Raw genomic sequence first — 18,606 nt, 5'->3', positions numbered from 1 at the left:
ATAAAGGTTTACATCAAAAAGAAAGAATAAGTTCTGTGACATTAATCTTCCTGAGTACTCTTTAAGACATCTGAGCTGATCCTGGAGCCACCAACATCAACATTTCACTGATCATTTTGAGAGTCACCTTTGACTTTTCAGTGTAACATGTTCCAATTTGTTTCTCCGAAAGGATGCTTTAATCTGCAATATTTTAGATCAGTTCTCTCAAGACTTGTTCACAGAATACATACTGTTAATCCATTTCCTCTCAACAAAGGCGAGGGGGCTGTCTTCATCACAAATGAGCCGCTGCTTCCCATGCTCTAGAAAGTGAATCTTGGCTCAGTGACCAGCAAGTGATTCACCAGACACTTGGCCAGGGATTGGAAACCTCTTCTTCTGGTCACGTGAATTCAGGCCACAAAGTTCTGATTTAGGGCAGAAAACTCATGCTTAAAATCTCTCCAGCACCTTCTCCTTCATCATTAGAGTTCAATTTGGAAGGACAAAAACCTGGCAACTCACTGATGAATATTTTAAGGCTGGCAAATAATCCAACCAAAAGCATGAACCCCAGCTGTCAAAACATAGAAAACTTAAGCTTTACAATAAAACAGATTTCTGTTATTTCTGACTGGCTAGGATTCTTTTGCTTAGATCAAGGGCAATAAGTCATTGATCAAAATTTCTTTTTCTTCTTCACATTTTTGATGTTAGGAAATGCTTTCAAACTCCCCACAGATATTTCAAGCACTGACTTTGCTGCCAAGCAGTCTCCGAAAGCTATTCCTTTTTTCTCTCCTCTCCCCCTGCCTCTGCTTATCTGCCTCACAGTGCTGTCACAAGATTTCTCAAGTGTCCACAGTGGATTTCTCTAACAGTCTTTCGAGTGGTTCTGTGCTGCATTCCGCGGCCTTAAGGGGAAGCAGATCCTGGGGAAGAGAAGATGGAGACTGCTTAAACTTCAAGAGGAAATTTAGTTTATCTACTAACTGGAGATGAAGCTATCTGAATGCCAAGGCACAGCATTCTCCTGGCACCTGTAGAGACCTAATTTTATAGCACAAAGGACCCACAGGCTTTTACTAATCCTTAGCATGGTTTGAGGAAGAAAGTAGAACTGACAAAAGAAAGAGCATGCAAGGGAGCACTGGAAGCAGAAGGCTGGAGGCGTGTGTGTGTGCGTGAGTGTGTGTCTGCGTGTGAGCATCCTGGCACTGGCATTCTCATGGCGTTCCCCTGCCTGCAGAAGGAATCACATGGGACCAGATGGCTGGACGGGGCCAGGCTGTGGGTGGGGATGGCAAATATGTCCTTGGATTAGTCGGGTGAAATGTAAGTGCTCTTGTGCTATAGATGGGAGACATTGACACATTCTGGCTGTCAAGGGATCATAGGGGCCAGTCCTCACCCCAGACCACAGAATTCTGCAGCTGAGCATTCCCTTACAGTTTCTGCCCTATCCCTGCCCTGTTCCTGAAGAACACAGTTTGATCTCTCATTCCCTCATAACATCAAGCTCACAATTCCCATGCACAGGTTAAAAAAAACAGTGTGAATGCTGTGCCTGTCTCCTGTAGTCCACTTCCTGCCTTGAAGCAGTAACACACAGAGCTGGCATGAGCTGCCACTACCTCACAACTCCCAGAAAGGAAGACATGCAGGATGAAACCATTCCAGCAGAAAAAGAGAGTAAGAAGCTGGATGCCTTGAAAACAATGAAACATCTTAAAATGTGTCAGAGTTGGTGGCATCTTGGCCTCCCACGTGTCCAGGACTCATTAGAGTGTTTCATTGTCAGTGGTTTTCCTACTATGAATTCACAAGCCAGTAAGTTTTAAACTACCAAGAGGCTACAGAGATTATTTACTGAGATACAAGTATCTCAAGTGCCAGTGCAGTTGTCTTATGGAGACAAAGTCTGAATTTTGCTGTGAAAATTGTCTATAATCAACTTTTCGGTGCCCATGTTTCTTTTTTTTGTCACATGGTTACTGGTATTTTTCCTAGGTGGGTTAAAATATCTAATATCAATGCAGAAATACTTCAGCAAGCTCTGCTAGAAGAATTACATAAACTAAATGAAATTGCAGTTTCTGACAAACATCAGTACAGTAGGAACAGCATGTTATAACAATCAACGAATATCTGTGGCATGTTTCTATTTTCATTCTGTAACTCGAGGGCACAACCAAATCTTAACAAAGGGATATTTACCTTATTTTGTATATTTTTGTTTATTTTTCGTATTGCAGAAACAGCATAAAGATTCACAAGCCCTCAGCTTTTCTTTTGCCCAATGGTAAAGCCACTTTAAAGTCAGTCTGGGTTGTTATTTTTTTTTGACTGAATGTCTCAAGCATCTAGTAATTCCCTTCAGACCAAGTCAAGACATGGAGTCAGTGCTGGTCTCTGAAAGACTGAAAAAAAAATGCTTTTATTATGCCCTCTGGAGAAAAGATCAGTCTCAGAGAATCAGAAAGTGCACCATTCAAAAGTTGCTTTTCAGACACTACATCTGCAGGCTGCCTGTAATCAATTAATATTGGGTGTCAAGCAGTTAGCTGTCTAAAAACCAGTTTATTATAAAGGCAGAACTTAACCTGTTTCTTTGGTTTTTTTACATACATTTTGTTTGGTTCATATGCACTGATATGTTTCTGTGAGTTAAGACTACAGAAGCTATAATACTAACCTTCAGTCACAGCTTACTGTATTCAGCACACTAGAAGCACACAGGCATTGGGCTTCATCACCAGGTGCCTAAGGGAGAGAAGAAGTAATTTAATGTGAGTCCATGGCCAACTTACTTTACAGTAAAGTAGATTTTCTGTACTGTAGTTTTTTTGTCCCAGTTCATGATGAGCCCAGAACTGGTGTATTTTAAAATGGAACTAGCTGACTTTTTTTATGACCTCAGAGATCTCTATTCCCTGCTGTACAACATCATGTTATTTTTCATATCTTAAGTTTTGAGACAGCAAAGGGAGGAGGTCGGGCAGGCAGATTCTATCAACACGATGGTGCCTGCTGTGGCAAGGGCAATGCATAAGCTGGGCTTTGATCAGGACATAAAAGAGGGAACTGATTTTCCAACTTTTTAAATTTTTCTGGATAGATTTTATATTTAAGCCAGATACTACTGGCTGGCAGACTCAGAGGGAACCTGGCTGAGAGATACAGCTGGCCAGCAGGCACAGGGGAGGTAGTGAGGATGGTAGCCCCAAGACCTGGGATGGGTTTGCATTTGTCAGTTGTGAGAAAGTCAGATGTATGCCAACTACCTACCATAGATGTCTGTCTGACTTTTCTTAAAATCATTCCATTAAGACCATTCTGAAACTTCCCTGAGCAATCCGTTCCTGTCCTTTCATATTCCTAGGGCCAGAAAATTCCCTGTTATACCTCCCAAATCTTTTTTGGTTACAAATCAATCTTGTTTCTTCATGTCTTGCTCCAGATGGAACTGCTAATCAGCTTTCTCTTGATAGTCTTTCACATGTTAGAGAACTAATAATGTGTTTAGTCCTCGAAAACTCTCACTGAGCCCAGTTCCCAGCCTTTCTTCACAGGTAATGTTTTCTAGGCCTCTGATTACACTTTCAGCTCTCCTCCAGGCAGCATTCAGCTTGCTGGAGTATTAAACAGCAGTGCCCTGGAGTGGAGTTTTGCTGAGAACTTGTTAGTGCCAATTAGGATGGAATAAGCACTTTCCATGACTTACATGTAAGATGTTTCCAGATGAAGTTTGTCTTTCTCACAGCAGCATCTTGACTCACTCCCAATTTTGATCCAATCTAACTCTTATGTCCCTTTTTGCAGAGCTGTTGGCTGGCCAGTCACTCTTAATTTTTCATCTGTGCATTTGATTTCTCCTTCCTAACAGTAGCATGTCATGCTTGTTTTTGCAGATTTCACTGTGGTGACTTGAGATAATTTCTCCATTTTAGGAAATTTGTTCTGAATTCTTACCCTGTTTATCCTACTGTTGTGGATTAACCCTGGCAGGCAGCTAAACCTTGCACAGCCACTCACTCACTCCCTGCCACAGTGGGAAGGGGCAAGAATCAGTAGAAGTGAGAAAACTCATGGATTGAGATAAGACACTTTAATAGGTAAAGCAAAAGCTGCACATGCAAGCAAAGCAAAACAATGAATTCACTCACTGTTTCCCATTGACAGGCAGGTGTTCAGCCATCTCTAGGACAGCAGGGCTCCATCACAGTAATGGTAACTTGGGAAGATAAACACCATCACTCTGAATGTGCCTCCCTTCCTCCTTCTTCCCCCATCTTTTAATTGCTGATCACAACATCACATGGTGTGGCTTATCTCTCTGGTCAGTTGGGGTCAGCTGTCCTGGCTGTGTCCCTCCCAACGCCCTGTGCACCTCCAGCCCCCTCGCGGGTGGGGTGGGGTGAGAGGCAGAAAAGGCCTTAACAATGTGCAAGTGTTGCTCAGCAATAACTAAAACAAGGTGTGTTATTACCCTTGTATGGTCACAAATCCGAAACATATCACCATATGAGTTACAATGAAGATAATTAACTCGATTCCAGCTAAAACCAGTAAACCTTTCAACTGCTTGTGGACTTATTCAGCTCAGTGCCTACTGCTGGTTTTAGAAGTGCACTCTCTAGCTTACCTACCAAGTAATTAATGGAAAGATTGACTAGCACTGGAACTGAGACAAGCCCTGATGGTACATATTTGAAATGTCCTCTTGGTTTGACAGAAAATCATTAACTGGAAAACATTGCAAAGCAACTGGTACATCTGGTTATCTGCATTTGAGTTCTTCCATGAATACTGCTGAGTTAAAAAAAGGGAGAGTGCAACACTGGAAGGGACTCCTCAAACATACACATTGCTGTTCTAGCAGGAAAAAGCTGAAAGAACAAACTCGGGCAAGATATTCATCATATTGCCTACTCTGCTCTGGGAAGATTGTCAGATACAGCAATGTAATCATAGTACAGGAGCCTGAATAGAAGTCATGATTGCTTAACTAATGGACTACTAATTCTGTTATCTTTATAGGCAGACATTCCAATCAACCATGATCAAACCGAAGATGGGACAGTTCTAAGTCAATGTTTTCCCATTCTGTTTTGCTAAACTGAAAATAAGAAAGTCTGTCAGTCTGTCGATCAACCCCTGCAGTCTTGTATCGTTATCTGACTTGTGTAAAGGGTTTTTCATCTTCATCTGTGATAGGCAGTCTCAGAAATGGACTGTTATGACAAAGCTGTCATCTCTGCCCCAGTGCAGTAGTGATTTTGTAGTTTCCATCATTTTCGGATGTGAAATGTATGTGACCAACATCGTCACAGAGACATTTTTAGCTTGCGTGTTGAAATTGACCCTTTCTTGACAATAGTTGGCAGGATTCACCTTTTATTTCAGGTCATACTGGCCTCTTCTGCAAAAGTCAACTAACTGGCAGAGTGAAAAGCACTATGCTATATGTGTGGTGTCATAGGTAATTATTTATGCAGTAGTTGCATGTGAAAACACCAACGAGATGTCACTGCCTTATAGCCCAAACCAGACATGCAACAAATTTTTGTTCAGAGGGCTCTTGAGGTTACAGATGTGACTATGTATGTAACCCAGGTGAGATGCTGCTCAGTGGCTGCATCACTGAAATTACCCTACTATTAACTTTGACATAAAGGATGTCCTCAGACATCTTGGGTTGCCCAAATCATCTCAAGCCTGACATTTGAGCTAACGTGTTTTGTCTCACAGTTGGTCCACGATGAGGAAATGCAGAACATTGGCTTAGGTGGCACATGTCACAGTGGTAATTAGTTAAATCAGTGTAACTCAGCTGCATTTAATTGTATGGTCATAACTGCAAGTCATGTGTCAGGGAAAAAGAAGAGGATTAAACAGACAAAGGAAGGGAAGGTAGAATGGAGGGACAGGATAACAATGTAAAACCAGGCCTTGTCAAAAGGGAAAAAACCCACAGTGCTATTGACTCCGTTCCCTCCTTATGCCCTAGTTGTTCCCTTTGGTTAGCTCTATTTCCCTTTGCTTATCCTTCTTGCTCAGCTCTTTAATTTAACAAAGGGGAACTTTATACTCCTAAAGACCTGACTTTAGTATAGGATATTTTTAGAAAATGTAGGAGGTTTAAATTTTTTTAAGTAACAAAAAGACGAAACTAGGAAAAAAGATGAAATCGAATTTTTGCTGAAGAGAGGATGCTTTTATTATATGTGCCACCAAGACTTGAGAAAACAAGCCTTTTGCCATTGCAAAGCTCACTAGTAATTACAACCCAAGTATTGTGACATTTCAAAAGCCACAGTGCCTGGGTCACTTTATCAAAGAAATTGTCATTTACATGCCCAGTTATTCCTCTGACACTGGCAACCACTTTCTTTGCAATCCTTTAAAACAATTCTGGGATTCTTTCTTCATTTTTTTAAGAGCATACGTGATCAGTTGGTCCCCGTGAGAGAAAGCTATTTCAGCCACCTAAGTGTGTCCTAGGAGTAATTCACAGGGAACTTGGGAATTGCTTGGGAACACAGTAGCAGTGAAAATGCCTGTAGCAGGGCTGACAGGGGAGTTGCAGAAACATCAGCTGCTTTGCCTGCAAAACATATACACTGCAATAATTGATTGCACATCAATGTGCAGGATGTCACCTCTGTCCCTGTGTGAGGGACATCGCAGAGAGACCTGTGATGCCCATGGAAAAATATCACCTGGGACTTCCTGCACTCCCACATGTGCTGAGAGGCTGAGCTTCCCTTATTCCGAGAAAAGAAGCCATCAGCCTGAGCATGTTAGTAGTATCACTTGCCTTTTTTGAGACATTCTGTCATGATGGTAGGATGGAGCAGGAACAAGGCCTGATGTTTTTAATGCATGAAATACTTTAGAAATTATTTTTTGGATGCTCAGATTTGATGCTGTGGTACATGCCAAAACTGAAGGTCAGCCTTCAGAGAGAGAAAAATTTTCACGTTTGTGGGTTTGATGGTGTCAAGGACCTGCTTCTAAAATGTCAGACCATCTGAGGACCCTCAGGGCCCCTCTCATTCGTGCCCCTCACTCAGTCCAGGCTGCCCCAAAGTAGTATGAAGGCCACATAATTTTTAGAAATACATTGACTGAGCAAAAGGACCTTCTGCTTTGGTCACCTCTAGGCTGCAGTCCATGCAGGTTTGATGTGTTCTGTCAGTCTCATCTGAATCCTCAGTTTTTAGCTAAATGCATCTTTTAGGAGCTGTTTAATCCTTTGTAGGAATTATTTCACTATGATATGTTACAGTGTCTAGTACACACAAATCCTGACAATTTTTCATTGTCCACAAACAGACCTTTTTTCTCTTTCATGGGGAATCGATTTTGAGAAAAAAATATACCTACTGTGATACCTGAGTTTTCCAAAAGCAATCTTCCCTCTAAGTACAGGCCAGCCCAATATCAAGTAATTTGTTGGAAGTGCTGAAATTAAACAGCCTTAGGTGGCAGAGCTGCTGGAACAATATCAACCAAGCAGGAATAGATATATCAGTGATAAGGGACAAGATGGCCTCCACAAATCCAAACCATTTACCCACATGTTTCTGCTTTCTATAAAAGTACAAGTGTCACTTGCCTGTCATTTTACAAGATTACAAAGCAAGGCCAAGCAATTTTAACTGTTTGCTTCTTAAATTAAAACTATCCCTTCTGAATGGGGAGAGCTAGAGCCAAATATATGTAAGACTAGGGTATGTCAAAGCACACTGTGACTTCTGTCGTTTCATTCAGGTGTTCAGTGATTAAGCTTGCTCTAGCTTTCTGCAAAATGTGAGTGTTGCTCCCAGTGCTCCCCAGGACCAATAAATCTTTTTCATTTCCTTATGAGAGACAAGGAGCAGCAAGCTAAATAGTCAGTCTAAATCATCTTACTTAGAAACACTAATTTTAAGCACTTTGTGTAGCAGTTAATGTGTTTATACATCTTTTTCTCATTTTAGAGTCCTGTGCTATAGTCAAGTTGTGATAGATTATCCTCTAGCTCAAATAAATGAACCTAGAGTTTTGGAAGAAGGCTCGTAATCTATCCGACTGTTTTGCCTAAATTCTCCAGAAAGTACAGTAAGTTTACCATAGTTGCCTAAATCATTTAGGCATCTTTGATTTTTATTAAAACAAAGGTTTAACATTTCTAGGCTTCAGTTTAGGGTAGGTCTTCAAGACATGGTGTAGTGTTATGTAACAGACCCCCATGGTAGCTCCAAGGAAGCTCTTGGTGTGTACAAAGGCAGTGCAATGCCCAGTTAGGGAGTAAACTGGGACCCAAGAAGGAATAGGCCCCTGTCAGCCCCATCACCGGTACTTTCGTGGCTCCTTGGTGCAGTGTGAGAGCTGCAGCCCTTGATCTATGATGTTTTCCACAGCAGAGATGGAGCTGAGGAATCCAAATAGCAGTTGTAGGGCTGTGAAAGTGCACTGAGGTTGCAGTTCCCAAATTTTTGTGTCTCTTCCTTGGCTGACACTGCATCCTGATAGCTGCCTTTTGCCCTCTCTCAGACCCTTGCAGCTAAGGAAGTCTCCAAACAGCTGATTTCCCAAAGCTGACAGGGCACAGGGGAGAGCTCATTCCTGGCTTTGTCCTGTTTCCTAAGCTCTTGCCAAAATACCTAACTTTTTTACCATAGCAGTAATTCTGAGAATGTTACTGGTTTTATGATCTCTTTATAGCGAGGTGGAGTCTCCCTGTGTATGCTCCAAGTGCTATTTCATTTACCTGTTGGGACTAACTGAAGCAGAGTTTGGACTCATACCATTATTTTAATAGCCCTTGCTAGGTCTGTTCTCCATTAATTTACCTAATCCCCTTTGAACCTCTTCATATTTTTGGCTTCCACAATACTGTGTGCATTAAGTCTCCATTTAATTATGTGTTGTGTGAAAATGTGCTTCCTATTTTTCAGTTTTGACCATTTGCCTGATAATCTCATTAGGTTCCCCCTAATTCCTGTATTGTGGGAAATAACCTATCCGTTCCCAAGTTACCTTCTCTGTGCAGGAAGGGATTTTGTAGGTCACTATGATATTTCCTGTCAGTTGTCTGCTTTCCAATCAGGCATCCTCAAAGTACACACTTTATGCCTCTCTGTGTAGGATGTGCAATGGACAGGAGAGTGGAGCAGAGAAGGGGAGATCTCAGTGCTTTGAGCTGAAGTTCCCTTACTTGTTGTAGGATAATCGAAATCACGTGGAATTCTGAGTGAAGAAGGAAGCTGAATGCCAAATCTATACAAGCATATCATGCCCACTCCTTTCTTTTGTGTCCCCAAAGAGATTGTTCACACTTCAAAGGAAGAGATGGACTAAAATCAGGGCTAAAACACACATCCATCTGACCTTAGTTCTAGAGAGAGTGGCTGGTTGGAAATAAGAGGAAATGTTGACACAATCTTCTTGAGAACCATGGGTTTATCACTTCTTTGTGGTGTTCTTGCATTTCAGTTTTTCAGTGCACAATTTTTAGTTACTTCATCACAACAGTAGTTCAATTCCCTGTGCTGTGTTTCAGCTGTTCTCACTAAAAAATAACACTAAAGTTGCTACGGTATCAGTGTAACAGGTTGTATGTCCGTCTTCTGCCATTAATCATTTAGGGTTCCTTTTACCTTCTACCTCTTCTGAATTTGGCAGCCTCCAGGAAGCTCAACAATAGCTGAGACTCTGTGCTTCCTCTTCAGTTTTTTTTTCCTTTGAGCTAGCCTTTAACTTTGCTCCAGTGCTTGAAATGTCTAATATTCCATCCAAAGTGAATATTCAAATATATTTTTAGATTTCCTCTTTATATCTTTTTGTAGTCTCTAGAGTCTTGCATCCGCCCCAGTTCAACAAAAGCACATGATGAAGTGCCTGTATGCTTTGCTGTATTGGGACTTGAACACCAATTTCTTCTTCTCAGTTTTGTTTTCAAAGCATTTAAAATTCCCCATCATGATTAGCAAGTCATTTTACTTATTTTAGCCTGGTTTTAATACTAGCCATCTTCAAATTAATGACCATAAGTCTTAAATGTTTGTGCACATCTATATGCATGTTACTGTCACTGAAATTTAAAAGCTAATGATACTATGATCCTAAAATCCTTTTTGTTTCTTGGCATGTAACTTGTATACTGAGATCATAATAATAGACTTCTGGTCAGAAGCAATTGTCTCCATTTAAAACTAAATCTTTGGCAAGTATTTCCATATAATATATGATACTAAGCTGTTCTTTCCTTAAAATCAGAAGAAATTGTGTAGTAAGTAATTGCTGTTGTCTTGTTCGGTATATCATCAATGCCTTGTGAAAAATAATGGCAAACTGCAAATGATAAATACATTTCCAAAGACAGCCCAGACCTGAACCTTTCCTTTGAGGTGATGCTGGCTGGGGTTTTCTCAGGGCTTTTTAAATAATTATCAAAATCTCAAGTAAAATAATTTACAGATTTTAAAAACCCAAGTAATGTTTTTTCTTCAAAGACATAATCCAAAATGCCACCTACTCTTTCAATGCAAGCATCAATCACCAGTAGCCAAGTCGGAATCAGAATAAAAATGCACTATTCTCCAGACACTAACTTAGATTTACTCAAACAAGCATTGACAAAGTTAAACAAGCAATAAAAGTGGTGGTCTGGGGGTACTGACTTATAGATGAATTCCTCATTTGTGAGGGCATTTGAGCCCTCATAGGACTCAGGGCAGCATTTAAACAGTTTTGTTTCTCTTTTCTTCATTTTTAAATGAAACCTCTTTTTCTCCCTCTGGCTCTCTTATCTATTGATGTAACTGGTGTTGCATGAGAAATTACCTCATTTCAATGGCTGGAGACAGCTTTTCTATCAGCTGCAGTAAGGCTTCTTCATTTATTTAATGAACCTGGATAGGTAGAAAATTAAGTATTAGGAGCTGAAGATAAAAAAAACGAAACCAGAATGTTCTGTGTATTCGGGTGGTTTAAAAAAAATATATTGTTATTAACATAGCCAGTACATATAATTGGTATTTGGATTATGGCATGATTATTACTCTGCAGACAGGGGACTCTGTTATCACTCAGTCATCAATGAAGTAGCTGCATTCTGTGCTCATCTCATCTCTGAAACTGAAAGAAGAGCTAGTTATTATCTTCAAGTGAGTTATTAATGAGAGGAAAAATCATCCCCAATTACTGTGAAGCAAAATATTTCAACATTATATATCTCAGACTTTAATTTTGATCCTTCATGAGTTCTTAAACTCAGATGGTATTCATTTTTCCAAACATTCCCACACCGACATACTGAGAGGAACTTGCACCTGTCCAAGTGCTGGCTTCCCTAAGTGTATGCTTCAGGGTCACAGAAGTGCTGCCCACCCCATCTTTGTGCTGCTAGAGACTGATTTCCACTGAGATTCCTTCATGCTACACCATAGGAACAGAGTCACAAGTGTAGGCTTTGCCAGAGAAGAAATTCTGACTTGCCTATACTGTCTTTGTTCACAGTCCTTTTTTTTTTTTCTTAACTAGAAACAGCCTGGGATTTATTTAAAAGGACTAATTCTGCTCTTTAGCTGTTCTTTGAATCCTTTCAAAATTAATGGTTTGGAAGTTTTGACTCTGAACGTCCTAGAATAAAACCTGAGCAACACAAAGGTGATGATTTATATTCAGTTAAACATGTGGGCAGTAACCAGGAGATGGGAGAAGTGCTGTCCATACTGTGAATCCATCCATCAACGCAGACGCGAAGGTCTGACCTTGGCAGATTCAGGAGGTAGGAACGTCAAACACAGTTTGCAGTCAGTTGGAAATGTAGCTACTAGACAAAGAAAACTCAATAATTACACAGCTGTTTCAGTAGATTACAGACTTCCTAGAAAACAATAAAACCCCCATCTGTGAATAGAAAAAAGTAAACTTTTTTTTAATTCAAAAACTTAATTCCTGAAAGTCATCAGATATGTCCCCTGTAAACTTCTTATCTCCACAGAGTCTATAACCAATCGTTGTAGACTTCTCTACAGCATTTATGCCCATTAATGCTTCATTGATTTACAGTGAAACTGCTGAAGGACTGTCTTGAATAGACATATAAATATTAATTTCTTGTGAAGGATGGCTGCTATTACACTAAATATTAAATGAATTCATAATACTTGGACATTTGCAATAAATCACTACTGGGACTGCATACTAACAACCCATTCCAATTTTTTGTAATTTTTTTTTTAATTTTAAAGCATAGAAAAGGACTGGTTGCTCCAGAAGATATGTACAGCTTTGTAACACTGGAATCATTAACGAATTCCCACAGCACAAGAAGGAGTTTTAACGTAGTCCCATTTTACAGAAAGGGGGAGGAGGCATGAAGTGGTTTAGGTTGAACTGCTGATCATAGGAGGTTCAAACCCTATCTATTTCTCAGGAGAGGCATCACAGGAAATTATCAGCTCCTGACAGTCCTTGTTTTGCTTGAAATGCTCTGAGCAGCATCAGCATAGGATCTGGCCTTACGATACCAGCAGGCTGAGAGCCAGACTCTAAAGGAGAAAGAGCTGGATATATTGTCTAATCTCCATGCACACAAAGTGGTTGGTATCAGTTCACCTCTAAATATCTTGCCCAAGGCCACAACTGGAAAGATGGTACTGCTCAGGTTTTGACTAGGCTTAATTGAATTAAGTCATCTTCTCTCTTCAGAGACCACAGATCTTCATTTCAGAAGTTTAGTAAAATGCTCAGTGGGGGCTAAAAATCAATTGTTTATTTTTCCTTTTGTTAAAGTGGAACAAAGGGTACATCAGCAAGTTCAGTATAGCTTTCTGTTATCCGAGGGATAGTAGTTTAAGTGTAGAAATTTTTGCCAGGGCTAACCTTGTAGAGTGGAAGCCATTCTTGTAAACAAAATTGAATGACTGTCAACCTCATATGCTTTTTAATGTGCAGATGCGTGTGAGTATATGCACCCTCTTCTTCCCAAATATTTTTGCATCTGTGACCTAAATGGTCTAAGTAGCACAAGGTTTTTCTAATGAAAATTTGCCAAGGTATTTAAATTAGAAGCAAAAATTAGAAGATCTGCTACTACACAGGAATATTAATTGTTCGTTATACAGGGCTTTACTTCACATAGCTACTTTGCATGTGCAAAGCTGCCAATTAAAGAGGCTCAAAGTGCTCACTGTGGCACAATAGCCGTTTCTGCAGAGCCCCACAATGGCTGTTGTATTCTGTCACTGACCTTTGGACACCTTAAAATACGTATTTACACAGGATGCTGGGGTCATTAGAGCTGTTGTTTCAGTGTGCCACAGGGAAAGGAGAGTTTTGAAATTTCGTGAAGAGCTTTAAAATTTGATGTAATGATGACAGCAACGATGTTGCTTAATTAGAGAAACACTGAAGTATTTTTTTGATATTTCAGGTGAATTCCAGGATGCACACCTGACACATTATCCAAAACGGTCACTTCCCATTGGGAAAAGAGGATATTTATCAGGGCATTTGGTCTGCTTTGCTGTTGTTTCCAGGGGAATTGATTTAGGTTTTTTGACCTGATGGTGCCATATGGTGCCACCCTGCCTCCTTTAGCTTTCATCGATTCTGACTGGGTGAACATCTTGGCAGGATGGATACTTTCATCCTGGAAGTGACAAATGCTCTTTTAAAACATAACCAGTGGCATTCAGGAGACTGGCATCTGGACACACAGTTCAGACTCTACTCTTCAAAAATCCGTGGATGTTGGCTGTATCACAACAACTGTGCTTCCTTTTAGCTCTTCCGTATCTTAACATCGAAGGTTTTCTTACCAGTCTGTGAGAGAGCAGACAGTTAAAGAGAGCAGACAAGAACTTTGGAAATAGAGATACCAGATACTCCAAGTACAGTTACAGTAGTAAAACCAAGTATCTTCTAAAAGCTTATATTTATTTTACTGTAGCCTTCCTATTCTTTAAAGCTGCTTTGAAAAATTACTTCAGCATAAAAGAACATAAAAGAGCATAATTTTAAACCTTGCATGGGACATTTTTGTCTGCAGAGAATAAATAAATTACTGGCTTGTGTTTCCAAAGCATGTTCTTACTTGAAGATAGAGAGATAGTTTCTGTTCCATAAGTCTTACAGTTGCTGGGTTTGATTTTATCCCCTGGGATCCTATTATTGAACAAATTATCAAATACAGCTAAGCCTCACAGCCCTGAGTCTCTGAAGGTTTTGGGTATTGGCTTGCTCTTCTGACGAAAGAGGAAGAAATGAAATAGACCTTTTGCAAAACTTGTATCATTTTTTAGAAATGGAAAATTTACTGCAGGTTGCAACTCTAGCCTAGTGCTGTGCAGCATATACCAGAGGATGGCCAGTTTCTACACAGAAACCCTCTAGACAAAAAACTTTCAAGATGAAGGACATAGTATTTGGTATTTATGTGTGCTTGAAGTAAATGTGCAGCAGGATTTCTCACTGCACTAAGACTCACAATGTCAGATATGTTTCTTCAGTAATGCAGGCTGAACTATTTTTTTTTCACATTAATTGAAAAGATGCTGTTATCTTCTTTTCATTCTTCTGTATCAGAAACCCTTGTAGAACTTTGAAACTTCTCATGCACTGCCACTGCAATTGCCAATTGTGAATTTTGTGGTCTATCTTCAAATATCAAGGTGATACTGTTGCCTTAACACATGAGGAGAAGTGACCCACTTCTAGGAGGGAGACATGAATAGATATCGCTGTGTGATGCAGGATGTGAAGGGGAGCACATGCTCAGAAGAACTGTTAAACCACTATCTCATGCTTCCGTTCTCCCTACAGTAAATCTGCATCAGATGGTTAATGAGGCAGTAATGACGAATGCTTCCCTTCAATGGGCTGGGATCTGAAATCTCTCCTCAGCCCCTTGGGCTTCCCAGCAGAGGTTTTTAGCCACAGGTCCTGATTTGTTACTTGTGAGGTATTTCTCTATTGAGGAACAGCGTTATCCTGGAAGGGAGAGGGCAGCATTCTGCTGTCTTCTTTGCATGGGAAGTTTGTACCTTTGCTGTCTCACTGTAGCTGCACTATTTCTTTCAAAAGGCACATGATCACTGCCTGGATAGATTTGAAAATGGAGATAGTCTTTGCAGCATGTTTGGTCCTTACTCTGATGAATGAATTGAAGCCCTGTTGGACAGCAAGGGATTATTATAGGATCTTTATTACAGAAAGCTCAAGTTCTACCTGGATCCACCTCTAGTCATGATAGTTTTGAGAGGTTTTCTGCCACACACATTGGGATTGTTCAATAGAAAAACAAAGGGAGTTGGTATGTCTGCTCACTGCCCATATTTCACTTTGTTCCTTTGCAGAAGGAGAAGAAGAGCGGGCTGTTGAAACTTCTAGCAGGAGCATCAACGAAAAAGAAGTCGCGCTCCCCACCATCTGTGTCCCCCACGCATGACCCCCAGACAGCCATCGAAGGAGTTCTGCAAGGGGCAGTGGGACCTGAGCTCTCCTCTCTCTCCAGTCATGGCCGAGCCGGCTCATGCCCTATTGAGAGTGAAATGCAAGGAGCTATGGGATTGGAGCCTCTGCACAGGAAAACAGGCTCCTTGGATTTGAATTTTTCCATCCCTTCTCCTGCCAGGACACCCCTCTCTTCCATGGCAGCTATTCGGCCAGAGCCCAAGCCTTTACCCCGGGAAAGGTAAGCTATGTATTTCCTGAAGCCAGTGTCCTCAGGGAGCATTTGGAGGAGGGCTGCAAGTTTAACTTGCTCAGGGGTTGTTGCAGTTTTGCTGCTCTGTGAATTGACTGTAGGTGGCTCAGCTGTCTTTTAGGAAGACAGGGCTTACAGGTGTCTGCCCATTGAAAGTCATTTGGCACACAGTGCAGGTTTGAAAAAGCGGTGAGCAGCCCTTGTCCATGACACCATACAGCCCTGGTCTAAATATGGAGGACAGCAGTGCTTTCTCAGTGTAAATGGTGTAAATGCTGTTGGCAAATGTCACTTTTTTTTTGAGTGAGATCCCTATGTTTTAATAAACTTATGGTGTTGACATGTTATGTCCCACTTGGGGGTAACAGATGTGATGTGTTTGCTTATCAAAGCTCTTCCTGTCCTATTCTGCAAAACCAAAGGCTGTTTTGAATTCTCCTTGTTTAGGATACTTACAGGTATGACCATCTTCAGTGACCTCTTACCAAAAATGTAGCTCATTTCTAGAGAAGGGTGTACCAGTGACTCTGGAGTTCATTTCAGCAGTCTGCTCTGCACCGTGGTACTTTAAAGGACTTTGCAAAGCCAAAAAGAGTAGAGTAGGAGCACCAAAATACAAAAGCAGGTAGAGAGAGATAACTGGCCAGAAACAAGGGTAGAGAGAAGAGCTGGGTCTCCATGTGCAGAGTCATATTGGCTTCAGGTAAATGTTTTCTACTGCAGTTTGAGCATGGGAAAGGGAGTAGATAATATACGGCTACAATGCTATGGAAATGCTTTCCACTCAAAAAGTGGAGAGAGAACATGTTTTTTACAAAAGTATCAAGGAATTTTCAAAAAGCCATTTAGGGAACTCTCTTGAGTTGGTATTTAAAACAATTTTGAAACAACATCAAAATTGCATAAGTTTGAAAGAAACTACTTTTGTCTGAGTGTATGAAAGAGGCTGAAGGGAATGGACTGGGAAAGACAGCTGACTGAATCCAGTTGGATCATGAGCCAGATGATGTAGGGCACAATAAGGATAGTTCATACCTTACACAGTGTTTTATTGAATGCATGTTGGAACTCGGTTGGGAAGGTGACAATGACACCATAACATATTTAAACCTTTCTATGAAAAAAAGGGCTGGCTACTCAGGAAGAGTTTAGGAATATAGTTAGGTCGTGTAGAAAGAAAATTAGAGGGACGAAGGCACAACTTGAACTGACTCTTGCCACCTCTGTAAAGGATAACAAAAAGTCCTTCTACAGATACATCAATAGCAAAAGGAGGGGCAAGGAAAACCTCCATTCTTTACTGGGTATGAGCGGGAATATAGTTATCAAAGATGAGGAAAAGGCTGAGGTATTTAACACCTTCTTTGTCTCAGTTTTCAACAGTAAGACAGGTTGTCCTGAGGACAGCTGGCTTCTGGAGCTTGTAGGAAGAGACAAGAATCTGAACAGCTCCCCTGTAATCCAGAAGGAAACAGTTAGTGACCTACTGAGCTGCTTGGATCCCCACAAGTCTATGGGACCAGATGGGATCCATCCAGATGGGATCCTGGAGCAGGTCCAGAGGAGGGCAACTAGGCTGGTGAAGGGACTCAAGCACAAGTCCTGTGAGGAGAGGCTGTAGGAGCTGGGACTGTTCAGCCTGGAGAAGAGGAGGCTCAGGAGAGACCTCATCACTCTCTACAACGACCTGAAAGGAGGTTGTAGCCAGGTGGGAGTTGGTCTCTTTTCCCAGGCAACCATCAGCAAGACAAGAGGGCATGGTCTTAAGCTGTGCCAGGGGAGGTTTAGGTTAGATATTAGAAAGAATTTCTTTACAGAGAGGGTGATCAGATGTTGGAATGGGCTGCCCAGGGAAGTGGTGGATTCTCCGTCCCTGGAGATTTTTAAAAAGAGACTGGATGTGGCACTCAGTGCCATGGTCTAGTAACCGCAGCAGTAGTGGATCAAGGGTTGGACTTGATGATCTCTGAGGTCCCTTCCAACCCAGCTGATTCTATGATTCTATGGCATCTGGTTTGTTACCGTAAAACCTCTTGCTGAGTAAACTGTACACAAACAGCCCAGCAGGTACTAAGGGGATTGAAAATTGATTCACTGGCATCAAATCTAACTCTAGATGAGAAATCAGTAAAAAATGATTATTTATGTAGGTAGTGCAGCCAAACACAAGTTGGGTCTGGGACCTGCATTTTCCAACATAAAACCTTTGCTGTTGCAGAACGGAGGACAGAGGTGAAGGTGGGTAATGAAAGAGGGCAGACCCATTGGTACAGAGCTAATTCAACTCATCGGTAAGGACAACACAGAGTAACAGTATATTAGAGAAGAACCAAATCTGAGGCAAAGTGGAGTGTTCTCAGAGAAGCATCTTAAGAAGAATGAAAGATTTAAAACTACATACTTGCAATGAGGGATACAGGGAGTTCTGGTACACCTGGTAAAGAGCAGGCTCAGGAATGGCTTGGTAACACTCTGTAAGAGACCGCAGTCAGGACAAAGATGGGAATATTTTTACTCTAGGTTTGGCATTTTGTCTAAAAGAGATGCTTTTGTTCAAGTGCAACTACTAGATTTGAAGCAGAAATAAATGCAAGGCAAGTCCTTCAGCACTGTAATGAAGGCAGTGAGAGCAGACTATCGCAGTAGTCTCTTGTCCTTAAAATCCATGAAAAAGCAATTTAGTAAAAGGAGTGAAAAACCAATCCCTATTTAGGCACACTTAATTTGGTCTACATCAGTTCAGATTAATGCTATAAGAAAAGATAAATCAATATAAACCAGATTTAGCACCAGTGTAACTAAATCAGTGGACTGCTGCACCTTTAGTTAAATGTAGCCATGAAAAGAAGCCAGGAAGAACAGCCCCTGACATCTCCAGAACCGACTGTTAAGGTGCTTCTCTCAAAGCTTTACTGTAGAGA

The 18,606-nt window shown here is 41.0% G+C and overlaps 1 protein-coding gene across 1 annotated transcript in view; it reads left to right on the top strand.

Annotated features, from left to right (window-relative positions):
• Nucleotides 1–18,606, top strand: part of SH3RF3 (SH3 domain containing ring finger 3) — a 252,167-nt gene that overhangs the window by 222,849 nt on the left and 10,712 nt on the right. Inside the window, exon 9 of the mRNA XM_027640927.1 lies at nucleotides 15,336–15,673. Coding sequence (XP_027496728.1) covers nucleotides 15,336–15,673 — 338 coding nt within the window. The remainder of the gene's footprint in view (nucleotides 1–15,335; nucleotides 15,674–18,606) is intronic.

Source organism: Corapipo altera, unplaced genomic scaffold, assembly GCF_003945725.1.
Source record: "Corapipo altera isolate COAL_440 unplaced genomic scaffold, ASM394572v1 0, whole genome shotgun sequence".
NCBI classification, from domain to species: Eukaryota; Metazoa; Chordata; class Aves; order Passeriformes; family Pipridae; genus Corapipo; species Corapipo altera.
Note: the sequence above shows the minus strand (reverse complement) of the source record. Positions and strands in the feature narration are given on the sequence as shown.